At 42.7% G+C, this 13,697-nt stretch overlaps 1 protein-coding gene across 3 annotated transcripts in view; it reads left to right on the top strand.

The window, feature by feature from the left end:
* The window catches only part of chrna6 (cholinergic receptor, nicotinic, alpha 6), a 53,153-nt gene extending 51,869 nt beyond the window's left edge, over positions 1–1,284 (top strand). The window contains exons 8-9 of one of the 3 annotated variants that reach the window (XR_004552580.1): positions 643–748; positions 1,025–1,284. Coding sequence is in view for 1 of the 3 variants with exons in the window: in XM_034088269.1 (XP_033944160.1) it covers positions 578–589 (12 nt within the window). In the remaining 2 variants the exon portion in view is untranslated. Of the gene's footprint in view, positions 1–577; positions 992–1,024 lie in introns of those variants that run through there. The other 2 variants (XR_004552559.1, XM_034088269.1) reach the window with 2 other exon arrangements.
* The last annotated feature ends 12,413 nt before the right edge of the window (positions 1,285–13,697 follow it).

Genomic DNA, 13,697 nt, shown 5'->3' with positions numbered 1-13,697 from the left:
GGTAAGATGAGCCAGTGGGAGAGTTGACCCACCCTTTTTATTGAGTTATCTGTGCACATTTGTTGTCATGTGACCATACATTCAGGAAGCACCCATCATTTATATTTGGCTGTGATGGAGATAAGCACATGGTAAAGTGGTAAATATGTTTTTGTTCACAATAAAACATGTTTTGCTTATCAAAGTACATGTCAGGTATAATCACTGTTGTTTCAAAGTACATTTTTCCTAGGTCTAAAAATATGTATCAAACATGTAACTTATTTAGCAATGTGTAAAACCATGTAAATCATTTAGCTAGAGATTAGCATGAACGACTTAGCTCGACAGTGTTAAAAAAAAAAAATGATGCTCATGTTTAAAGTTGAAGAAGTCGATTGGTCAATTTACCCCCAGATAGCTCAATTTACCCCATGACTCGGATGAACTTACCCCTTAGAAGACATTTTTTTGTGAGAAGTCATATTTTCATGGCCTTTTGTGATAGATGCATTATTTTCACTTTGCTTGACAGAAGATATCCTGAAGTAAAGGTTGATGTTGTCATTTGACTTCTATCTCATTATTCCATGCCTAGAGGACAACTTAAGTACAAATTGGCTCATGTTACCCCACTCTCCCCTACCTGGGTCCGACTCAAAGTGAAGGAGTTGCAAGCTGATTGGCCGATGCTGAGCGAAGTGCACATGCTGGAGTGTATGGTTTAACCAAGGCCTGGATGGGAAGGGCCTGATCCATTGACAGCACGGTAGGTAGCAGTCAGGGAGTGGAGGAGCAGCGTAGTGTGGGAGAACTTGGTGAGGTTGAAGACGTATTCTAGATGGATATATACAAAGATGCAACTTGTGTATATTAACATCTTGGCAGCCTGTAACACAGATTAAAAAAGCTATAAACAGGCTACTGATTGGATTAGAATATGGATCTAAGGTTTTAGCGTTAGAGTTCTTTTAGTTTATTGTTTTGTGTTTATTATTGTGGCCTTGCATTTTATTTTGTTATTGACTCTACCCTCTCTTTTCAGGTGTCTACACTTCCTGTCGTTGTGTGTCACCTGCCAGCTTGTGTGTCTCATGTGTTCATCATCACCAGCCCCGCCCCTGATTGTTTTCACCTGTGCCCCATTAACCGTTGTGTGTATTTATAGCCCTGCTCTCCTTTTGTCTTTTGTCGGTTCGTCTTGTCTCCACGTCGAGTCCATGTCGGTAAACATTAGTGATCTGTTGAGCAACCTAGTAGAACATAGAGATCTTGTGAGAATCCTAGTATAACCTAGTAACCTAGTTGAACCTAGAGATCTTGTGAGAAAGAATCCTAGTAGAACCTAGTGATCTTTTGTTTTTGAAAAGTCTTTTATTAATAAAAGATATTTTTGGAAGTCAACCGAATCGTACATCTGAGTTCTTGTGAACCGACCTTACAAGATGGATTCAGCCGATTCCACCACGTTAAAGACGGCCTTGCAGGCGCAAGGAACACTCCTTCATCAACATGAGGGACAGCTGACAGCAATAAATCAAGGGGTCCAGGATTTAAATGCCCGTCAGCACAACTTCCAGTCAACAGTGTCAACGGAGATAAATCACCTGGCTGAGTAAAAATGCGCGACATACTTACACACCTCGAGGCTTACCCTGCTGTTCCTGCGGCAGAGTTTTCCGGTTCAGCGGAGGTCGGGTTTGCTGATATCCCAGTTCAAGTACCCATGCCATCGTCTACACTCCGCCTCGCTTCGCCAGAGAAGTTCTCCGGGGATTCTGGAAACTGTCGTCCATTCCTGGTACAGTGCGATCTCCATTTCAAACACCAGCCCGCAGCATTTCCCACAGATCAAGCTAAGGATCAGTTAGCTCCATTAGAGCTGCCTGAAGATTTGGACTCTCTCATCGCCATGGCTATCCGGGTGGACCAACGCCTAGCAGAGAGACGCCGGGAGAAAGGAGAGAATGCAGGATCCACTCCACTGTTCAGACGGGAGTTACCGAGGCAGCACTACGCTTGGCGGAGAAATACCCGGACATCGTCTCCAGAACGACCAGCGCCCCCTGCCGCCGCGGAGGAACAGATGCAGCTCGGAAGAGCCAAACTCACCCTGGAGGAGCGTCAGCGCCATCTACGGGAGAGGCGGTGCTTCTACTGCGGTCAGCAGGATCATGTTTTGGCAGCCTGTTCGGCAAAAGATCAGGCTCATCAGCAGGAAGAGGGACGCTGGTGAGCCGAGTGACTTCTTTCGACCCTTCCTTGAGAAAATTGATTCAGGTACAAATGAAACTTAATGATAAAACTGTGACTCAGGATGCATTAATTGATTCAGAGGCCGATGAGAGCTTGTTAGACTGGGAGATGGCTAAAAGTTTGAACTTAAACATTGGCCTTTTAGATCAGCCATTAGAGGCTAGTGCTTTGGACGGCCGCCTTTTATGTACAGTCACACATCGCACTGAGCCCATAGTTATTGTCATAGATCAGGAGCACCGTGAGCAGATTAATTTCCATTTATTTAACTCTGCGCAACATCCTCTCATTTTGGGTTACACTTGGCTTGTTAAACATAACCCTCATGTTGACTGGCATACAGGAAAGGTTAAGGGGTGGGGGAGTGATCGTTCATGTTTAGCCTCTCATACAGTTTTGAGTGGACCGCCCAGATCTAGGGACTTTAAACAGGCGCCAGGTAGTGACAGTGTCACTTCTTCGAAACATTCTGACTTTCCTGACTTGTCCAAAGTGCCTGAGTGTTATCTTGACATTAAGGAGGTGTTTAACAAAACACAAGCTACTTCCTTGCCTCCCCAGAGACCGTATGATTGCCCCATAGACCTTCTCTCGGGCTCTACTATCCCCAAAGGACGGTTGTACTCTCTCTCTGGTCCAGAAAGGGAGGCCATGGAAGAGTATATCGGATCATCACTCAAAGCTGGCTAGATTCGGCCATCATCATCCCCAGCAGCAGCAGGTTTCTCTTTTGTGGGGGAAAAGGACGGTTCATTAAGGCCCTGTATTGATTACAGTCCACTAAATCAGATCACGATAAAGAACAGATATCCCCTTCCACTCATCTCTACTGCGTTTGAACTATTACAAGGAGCTAAGTTGTTCACCAAATTGGACTTAAGGAATGCTTATCACCTACTGCGCATCAGGGAGGGGGAAGAGTGGAAAACAGGGTTCAATACACCTACAGGACATTACGAATATTTGGTTATGCCTTTTGGACTTTCTAATGCACCTGCTGTTTTCCAAACACTCATCAATGATGTATTAAGAGATTTTCTGAATATATTCTGTTTTGTGTATCTTGATGATATTCTCATCTTTTCTCCTGATGAGAAAACCCATGTTAACCATGTTCACCTTGTTCTTGAGAGACTCCTTGAGAAGAATTTGTTTGTAAAAGCCGAAACATTTGAGTTTCATGTCAACTCAGTGTCATTTTTGGGCTTTGTGATTTCCCCAAACAAAATGGAAATGGACCCGGCAAAGGTCAGCGACGTGGCTAATTGGCCAACGCCAAGTTCCAGAAAAAAAGTTCAGCAATTGTTGGGGTTTGCTAACTTTTACAGACGTTTCATACGCAATTTCAGTGCCATTGCCTCTCCTCTCCATGCCCTTACCTCTCCCCATGTTCAGTTTGTGTGGACTTCACAGGCAGAGGACTCTTTCCAGAAACTGAAGAAAAGGTTCACAACAGCTCCCATCCTGACTGTACCTGATACCAGCCGACAGTTTGTGGTAGAGGTAGACGCCTCCAACGACGGCGTTGGGGCTATATTGTCCCAGAGGTCAGCGGCGGACAACAAGCTTCATCCTTGTGCCTATCTCTCACGAAAGCTGTCATCTGCTGAGAGGAATTATGACGTGGGAAATCGGGAACTGTTGGCTGTGAAGATTGCTTTGGAGGAGTGGCGGCACTGGTCTGGATGGATCACAAAAACCTGCAATACATCAGGAAGGTCAAACGTTTGAACTCTAGGCAGGCCAGATGGGCTCTATTCTTTAATAGATTTAGTTTCACTCTGTCATATCGACCTGGTTCACAGAACGGAAAGCCTGATGCACTCTCCAGAATGTATCCTGAGCCAGTCCCTAAGAGTCCAGAAACCATTCTGCGGCCAGACCGAGTGATAGGGAGTGTGACCTGGCCCATTGGAGTCAAGGTCAAACAGGAAAACAGTGGGAATCCTGCCCCTAGAGGGTGTCCTCAGAATCGCTTGTTTGTGCCGGAGCAGCTTCGATCTCAAGTGATTCATTGGGCCCATACATCTGTACTTACCTGTCATCCAGGAAATAAGAGGACACTCTTCATGGTGAAACACAGATTCTGGTGGCCAGCTATGTGGAAGGATGTTGCAGAATATGTGGCAGTGTGCCCTGTGTGTGTCAGGAACAAAACTTCTCGTCAAGCTGCGGCAGGTCTTCTCCAACCTCTGCCCATTCCCCACAGACCATGGTCTCACATTGCGTTGGACTTTGTGACAGGATTGCCAACATCGGCAGGTAATACCACAATACTCACTGTGATTGATCGGTTTTCTAAAATGGTACACTTTATCGCCATGTCCAAGTTACCTACTTCCAAAGAAACAGCAGAGGCCATGTTGTCCCATGTGTTCAGGATCCATGGTTTTCCCAATGATGTCGTTTCAGACCGAGGCCCACAGTTCGTGTCACGTTTTTGGAAGGAGTTTTGTCGCCTAATCCAGGCCACTGTTAGCCTGACCTCCGGATACCACCCACAGTCGAATGGACAAGCGGAGAGGATGAATCAGGATTTGGAGACCTGTCTGAGATGCCTGGTGTCCGAGAAGCCTACCACCTGGAGTAAAAGTCTGATTTGGGTTGAGTATGCGCACAAAACACGTTACCCACATCAGCCACCGGTATCTCACCGTTTCAATGTGTCCATGGATACCAACCTCCATTGTTTCCGGAGCTCGAGAAGGAGGTCACCGTACCATCAGCCCATGCTCTGGTTCGCCGCTGCCGTCGGATCTGGGCGGGAGTTCGCCATATGTTGCAGAGGAGTGCTATTCGCATGAAGGGATTGGCCGACCGGAAACGACGTCCGTCCCCTAAGTACCAGGCCGGACAACGAGTGTGGCTATCTATCAAGGATCTTCCTCTCCATGTCGCCTCCAGGAAGCTGGCTCTCCGGTTCGTTGGTCCTTTTCCCATAGCCAAAGTGATTAACCCTGTTGCTGTCCGTTTATGCCTCCCAAAGTCCATCAAGGTCCACCCCACATTTCATGTCAGTAAGCTGAAACCAGTTAAAGAGAGCAGACTGGTCCCTGCCTCCACGCCCCCTCCACCTCCCCGCATCGTCGATGGAGGTCAAGTGTACACTGTGGATAAAATACTGTCTGAAAGGAAGAGGGGCAGAGGTAGACAGTTCCTGGTCGACTGGGTAGAGTATGGATTAGAGGAGAGGTGCTGGATCCCAGGCAGCTTCATTGTGGACAAGACTTTAATATCGGACTTTGACAGACAACAATCTCAGGCTTCAGGGATGTCTGGAGCCGTCTGTAAGAGGGGGGTACTGTAAGGTTTCAGCATTAGAGTTCTTTTAGTTTATTGTTTTGTGTTTATTATTGTGGCCTTGCATTTTATTTTGTTATTGACTCTACCCTCTCAGGTGTCTACACTTCCTGTCGTTGTGTGTCACCTGCCAGCTTGTGTGTCTCATGTGCTCATCATCACCAGCCCCGCCCCTGATTGTTTTCACCTGTGCCCCATTAACCGTTTTTGTGTATTTATAGCCCTGCTCGCCTTTTGTCTTTGGGCGGTTCGTCTTGTCTCCATTTCGTGTCCATGTCGGTAAACATTAGTGATCTGTTGAGCAACCTAGTAGAACCTAGAGATCTTGTGAGAATCCTAGTTTTGTTTTTGAAAAGTCTTTTATTAATAAAGGATATTTTTGGAAGTCAACCGAATCGTGCATCTGAGTCCTTCGTGTCAATGGAATAGTATCTCTTCAACATCACGTTATCACAATCACCAATTTATGTAGTACGAAATGATACACAGATATGATCTGTTAACCAGGAAATGCTGTCATCTGAGGATTATCCCAAGCCCCTTACGCCTCCTGTGTAACCAAAAAGACTGCAGTTAATCAGTTCTGGAGACAAGTGATTGACAAAGTATATGAGCTCATTGGAGTAGAGATGCCATTATTAAACCATCAGAAAACAGTGCTTTTTTAAATCTGTATATTGACTTGTTATGTACTGTATAAAAATGTGTCTTTATGTATATGTCCTTGCTTTTTTCAGCTACATTTATGAGGGTGTTTCTGACTTTTTCCTCTCTGGGACTAGCATTTGCTTGTGGGCTACTGGAGGAGGAAGAGGTAGAGGAAAAGAAGAAAGGCAGATATGCCGTCCACAGCAGCAGAGAAATGTTCCTTTGATGGCTGGCGGAGGCAGGCAATCACAAGATGTAATGCTCAATGTTAAACTGAGCAACTCTCACAGGCACACTTCAGACAGAACGGTGGGAGGTAGATGTATAGAACAACACTGCATACTGAAGATGTGTGATCTTACTGCAAACATATATTATACTGAGTGGGTGGTACCTCCAAATGCAACAATCCCATGTACAAGCAGGTCATTTGATAATGCATCACAATGTGACCATTTTAGGGATAAAAACACAGACATCAATAACCTTGGAACTAAGGAGTTAGACAAAGGGTTTATTCATAAGAGTTAAAGTGAATATTACAATTTTCAAGCTGCAGCAATCGATACCCCCACACTGTTTTCAAGTTGGACTTTGGTTGGTCCCACTGTTGCAAGGCAATCAGATCGCATTCCAAAGTTCACAAGAAGATCCATCTGCTTGCTATAACGTCAGCCACATTAATACAACCTTAAGCACCGTAGCCATTGAATTGTTATTGTTTTTTATGATTTCATAATTTAAGGTTAAAGCAAATAAGTTGGTAATTGCTTGTCACCATATCCTGTACTTCTGCAAATATTTACAAGTTCACTTAGTGTCTTTCAGCTAATTGTCTTTGTTCATGGACGGAGAGTGTTATCGACAGTGATCAACCACTAAATCAAATAGCTTGGTACAGACATTCCCATACAAAGGATTGCTTGTAGTGACTACGTAGACTTCGTACAGTGTTCATTTGAAAACAATAAACCAATTTCTACTAATCCAAAACAATTGGGCACCATAAAATCACCCATGTTTGGGGTTGCCTTCTTTTAGATGATTAGCAATGCCTGCATCCTAAAGTGTTACTTTGCTGATCCTCAATCGGCTTTGCACCACAACCTGAACGGTCTCAAGGTGTCAAAAGGAACAAGGAGCCACAGCAAAGGGGCCCCATTCTTCTGCATGCCTTCCCTGAAAGCAGGGCCTTGGTAAGACAGAAGGTAAAATATGTGTATATATACTAATACTATAGCACTTTAAATATGTCCAATTCCTAATATTCAAATATTAATTTGCCTGATGATTACAGTTTCTGGTATCAATTTAAATTGAACACATATAGTGGAATCTATTGTATGTGTTGTGTGTATTCTTCAGGTGTCCAGAAAACAAAACGTAATGTGAATGATATACATTAGTGTTGCTGCATATTCAATATGTCAATGATGTGTTTACACTTGCTCGTCCTAGTGTCCAAACAAAGTAATTAAACTTAGCTCTATAGCAGGGGTGTCGAACTCAAATACACAGTGGGCCAAAAATAAAAAAATTGGTACTTGTCGGGGGCCGGACTGGTTCAATGTTTATTGCAAAACGTATTGAAATAAATGTATTAACTTATTACTAACAAAGCTTCAATTATTGCCTATAAAAACAACATTAAACATTAAATAATCAGTTGCATTCATTTCTTATGGCTCTATCTGCAGCTTTTCCAGAGTCATTTCTTATGATTACATTTTTCCACAGGCCAACAACAGCTTCAAAAAACAATTTCCCTCAAAGAAAAAAACAAACATGCCCTGTTGTGGCAAGAAAAAAAGTGCAAAAGAAAACATCCATTGAAACTCAGTGTGCTGCTCTGTGATGCTAGTTCAAGCCAGATACTTGGCGTCTCATCTTGGGTGCAAGTTCATCAATGTTTGGGCTCAGGCTCTGAGCAGAGGAAACCCTCAAGATTGAGTGAAGGTGTGCGTGCAATATACCGGCGGGCCAGATCTAATAGTAATTACAAATTATCCTGCGGTCCGAAATTAAATCCACCAAGGGCCTGATTTGGCCCACGGGCCTTGGGTTTGACACATGTGCTCTAAGCCTGTGCTAGTAAGCATACGTGTTTATTCAGAACCACTGGTTTGAACCCTTCTGGCATGTGATTGCCTGCCTGAGGATCAAATGTGCTCATGTCCCAGGGTCCCACAGGCAGTCCAACACGCCATCCTTACATCTACACTGTAAGGTCACTTGTTTTCTCTTCCTACACATGTGACTTTCATCATGTGTTTCTGTGTATCCAACAACATTAGTTAGGAGCCTGGTTGCTTTCCCTCAACATCACAGACCTATATCTAACTCACAAGTCTCTCTCCGGCTGAGCAGGGAAATGTTGACGCTTTGGGGAAGTATTGCCACAGTACATGAACAGCGAATAATGACAGGGTGTTTCTATTAAATATGTATTTGTGTCCTATGTGTGTAGTAGTTTTGTACAGTTCAGAAATTGCCATGAAACTCGACAGGCCCTAGCAAGGAAGAGTCTGCATGTGGCTAAATAATTCATGAAAGGTTTGAGATCCCAAATGATCAACCTTCTCTCACAATACATGATTTTAATCAAAGTATATTTTATAATGACACCCTAACGGATGAATGTTGAAACTTGTGTCGTTAATGTCTAGGTTTCAGACATTATTTCTTTGATTATGATCACATCAAGAAACCAAGTCACTCACTGATGTCTGGGAATGTGGCAACATAACTGAAAAAAGTCAACACTGCAAGAAAATCGGACAACCATTTGGAACGGTTCCCAGGTAAGCACATTTTTTCGAAGAAACACAAAGATTCATGAAGTGACCTCCAGGTTCATAGTTGTGAGTGAAGTGGACATCAGTGTAAAGTCCATCATTGGTTTGTGGACCACAGTTTTGAAAACTTTATATTGGCATTTGGGCTGTTCCCATATTGTATTTGGCCGTCGCCATCTTCAGAATCATATATCCTTAGTTCGTTCTACAGCAGGGACATTTACAAAACCATCTTGTTTACGAAAGGCCGGAGCAAAATACAACGGAATCCCGAACAAGACATTTAGATTTCAGAGTGCCAAAAATGTATAATTAACATTAATTAACAAACAATCCACTGTGAAAGAGTCAGAGTTGTAAGACGAACACAAAGACCACACCCAAACCAGCACCACACTATTGTCTGTTTTACTCTTAATGGGACCGTCATTTGGAAAATGTACATTATCTTGTATTGAAGAAGACTTAAAACTAGGTAATGAGACGATGAACTCATTACAAAAAACGTTAACTGAAGATAAATTGTAAGTGAAGGTCTTCTCATGACTTCTATATCATTTGACACTGTTCAGATCTGGAGGTTGCAGCTTACTGGACACCCATTTGTCTTGTGATAAATGGTTGTCTCTCGTCGCTGAAACATTGATTAAACAATACAGGGGAACTGTTTATTTAACAGTTTATTTAACATTTATTGAAATGCTCCATATCAATGATGATGATCTACGACAACTGCAATGACATATTCATCTTATTACCCTGGATGATGACTCAGTGTGGTGGCACAAACCAAAGGAGCACTGTGAACTTATAATGGATCTATAATGACCCACTCATTGGAAATCATGTTAAAGACTCGCTCAGAGCTCTTCAGAGAACAGGAGTGGGCGGAAAGAATTATGTTTTTGTAGCAACGCATCAATCTATCGATCAACAAGGGTTGCTTTGACCATCTTCTGGAAGAGCTATCCAATGAAAAACTGTCATCTCCACCGTCCCTGCAACATTATTTTAGCTTCAGTCATCTCCTCCGCTGAGAATTACCAGGCTCACTTTAACAGAACAATGTCTGATTTCCCCATGCATTCATCTCAACGGTTCTGTTAGCTTATCGGAACAAAGACTGTTAATGCTACATATTGAACTTTAATTCCAATCGTGGCAGTTAGGATATGAGCCCATTTGTAGATTTTTGAAGATCCAGTGAAAGAGCTTCAAGATAAATCACACGCTCGGCTTAAGAATTAGAGCACTAGTTTCTATTTTAGACAAAAATATTCCTTATTAAGTCAGGCTGGCTGAATCATTATTCTTTGATAGCTGCCACAGCTATACCCCCAGGGTACTGCAGAGGCTTCAGATACTGGTCTGTTCCACAGTGGTATCATGCAGTAGATCACAGAGGTTGTGGTGTGTGTGTGTGTGTGTGTGTGTGTGTGTGTGTGTGTGTGTGTGTGTGTGTGTGTGTGTGTGTGTGTGTGTGTGTGTGTGTGTGTGTGTGTGTGTGTGTGTGTGTGTGTGTGTGTGTGTGTGTGTGTGTGTGTGTGTGTGTGTGTGTGTGTGTGTGTGTGTCTATGTGTTTATGTGTGTGTCGTGCAGTAAGTGGAGGCCGTAAAATAAGAAAGACAGGAAGAGTCTGATTGAGTCATACCTTTAACTCTCAGTGCAGAACATCTTTTTGACAACTTCAATGGTACTGAAGTGTGTACATCTGTGTGGGTGTGCGTGTGTACATGTGCGTTCAGATGGTGCATGAGTGTATTTTCAAGGTACGCAGCATCTAAGAGTGCAGACAGTGAGTCACACTGAGTCAGATCCCCGTCCCTCTATCAGAATATTTTTGTGACAGATTCAGTAGAAAAAAGGCAGCGAGGTAGAGTCGAAATGACAGACTCGGTTTTTACTTAATGCCAACTGTGTGTGTGTGTGCGTGCGTGCGTGCGTGCGTGCGTGCGTGCGTGTGTGTGTGTGTGTGTGTGTGTGTGTGTGTGTGTGTGTGTGTGTGTGTTAGGTACTGTGTATTTGCTTGTGTGTTCTAGAGTTGGCTTTGCTTTTTTCACTGAAAGGTCCTTCTGCTGTCTTCAGACAACAAAGTGTTCGACAGTCAAAATGTCAGTTCATCTTTAGATGCGATACTGCACACAGGAGCTGATGGTGCATTACTGACAAAGAAGTGACGACCTTACTATGTATACATTCACCACTGCATCAGCCCTTTAGACCAGCAATATGTATTACACAATGTTTTTGCATGAATCACTTAAAAAAATTATAGTGGTATTTAGAATACGGTTAAGGTTCAGGTTTGGGTCTAGGATAGGAAAAGGCAACCCTTTTGTTTATTCATTGCATGCAGCCCCATATATTTTCCACTGAAACATTTAGTAAGCAGCTGGGCATTTAGTTTAGAGGTGGTAAAGCTACAAACCAACCTCCTTCATGGTTGGCCTCATGAGTGCTTTACACCTGTGCTGTCTGAAGTCACTCAATGTCATATATCTCATCTCTTGTGTGGTTTGTCCAAGTTTGTTTTTGAGCACTACCATAATTGTGCCATCGGTGCCAACTATGGTCAATGGGTGAAAAAAGAAACACTCTACGATATCAGCTCACACTAACCGCTTCACTCCATTTGCCTTAGATTAGAAGGTAGTAATAAACCTTGCTTGGAGCATTACAAAACTTCCTGGGATAAAACACACAGCTGTATGTATTCAAATGTGCACAGAGTCACTCACAGATGTTTGAGTGACCCTGTGTAGTTTAAAAACTTGAAGAAAGAAAAACTTGAAACTCCAGCAACCTTTCAGCTTGCTTAACAGGCAGATCTGCAATGTGTGTTATGGGAACTTTTAAAGGGCCCATGTCATGCTTTTCCGGTTATTACCCGTCCCCTTGTGTGTTATGAAGGTTTTTATGCATGTACAGTGGGGCAAAAAAAGTATTTAGTCAATCAATCAATCAATCAATCAATCAATCAATCAATCAATCAATCAATCAATCAATCAATCAATCAATCAATGTTTATTTATATAGCCCAATATCACAAATGTTACATTTGTCTCAGTGGACTTCACAGTTTGTACAGAATATCAGTATCACAATACGACACACTCTGTCCTTAGACACTCACATCGTACAAGGAAACACTTCCGGAGAAAACGGGAAAAATGGGAGAAACCTCAGGTACATTGTACACAAATTGTACACAATTTAAACCAATAAATGTCATATAATTAACAAAGATAAACTGATGTTTTTTAGTTGATGAGTACTGCAGATATCACTGTTAAATCATTTGATCATTGGTTTTATTATGAAAAAGTCGAGACCGGAAATACTGTTTTCAACCCGTAACTTTACATGGATGCTGCCGCATACCTCAAATCATCTTCGTAATATCTATCAAACTATAGATCCTGCATATCGACTGGACGTGGATTCTAAAAGTACAATATACACTTCTCGCTAGAAATCTAATCAAAAAGCGTTTTAATGGCCAAACTCCTACAATTTAGGATTTTACAGAGAAAGTTATTTGTGAATAAACGACCATCTGTAACGTTTGCATTCAACGGGAGCACTAGAGGGCGAAAACTTTAAAACGTAATTATAGGATGTATTAAGCGCTTGAACAAACATATTTGGTCCAGGGTTTCCGCTAGGATTTTTTCTCGTCGGTCAAATGTCCGGGCAGAATTTATTTTACCGGACTAATTTGAAACTTACCGGTCATATTTCAATAATAATAATAAGAGTTGTGTAGCAGAGTTTCCGTTAGCAGGTAATTACCGGACTATGAGCAGATATGCTTCAGTTTAAAACTCAGTTCACGGGGCTCATTTTTATATTGCTTCAGTTTATAATCGTAACAGATCGAAAAATTCAGATTCATTTTTCAATAAATGATTCCACAAACAACAAACAACATAATTATTACATTCAAACAAACTACTTGTAGTAGATAACGTACATTATTCAGAAGTTTACATCAACTTTGAATAATAACACGGGAGAAACGGATCCTCTCTTTCCCTCCCTCTCTCCTGACAGCCCGTCAGTTTCTCAAGCAGCTCCTGCAGCTGGTAAACAGAGGGCGGGGCTTCAGGTGATCCTCCAGAGCTGCGTGTCTCGGTCAGACTCAGCAGCTGATCTGATCTCTCTCTCGCTCCGGTTACACTTCACTCGCGTTTATGTCCATATCGATCAGATCCAGCTCTCCTGATCGGCCTTTATAGAGAGCACCGATCAAACTATTAAGAGTGAATATCGGCCGATAATGACCGGCGGCCGATCGATCGGAGCCTCCCTAATTATTACCAGACATTTTGACCGTCAGGTTTTGAATTTACCGGTTTTTTATAAATTTTACGAGCTAAAAACCGGTAATTACCGGCTAACGGAAACCCTGATTTGGTCGTAATAAGGGCCTGAACAATCGGCCCATTTGGTCGTATGAGTTGGAGGACACCCTCTGTCCTTAGACCCTCACATCGTACAAGGAAAAACTTCCGGAGAAAACCCACAGTTTTAAAGGGAAAAATAGGAGAAACCTCAGGGAGAGCAACAGAGGAGGGATCCCTCTCCCAGGACGGACAGACGTGCAATAGATGCCGTGTGTAAATTGAAAAGATAATACATTTACAACATAGGTAGTCCAAATGTTTGGAAATGCATGTGTCTATAATAGGAAGATGAATCCACGAGCAGGATTCATCC

This window comes from Pseudochaenichthys georgianus, chromosome 1 (genome assembly GCF_902827115.2).
Source record: "Pseudochaenichthys georgianus chromosome 1, fPseGeo1.2, whole genome shotgun sequence".
NCBI classification, from domain to species: domain Eukaryota; kingdom Metazoa; phylum Chordata; class Actinopteri; order Perciformes; family Channichthyidae; genus Pseudochaenichthys; species Pseudochaenichthys georgianus.
The sequence above is the reverse complement of the archived record's forward strand: the minus strand, read 5'-3'. Positions and strand labels throughout refer to the sequence as shown.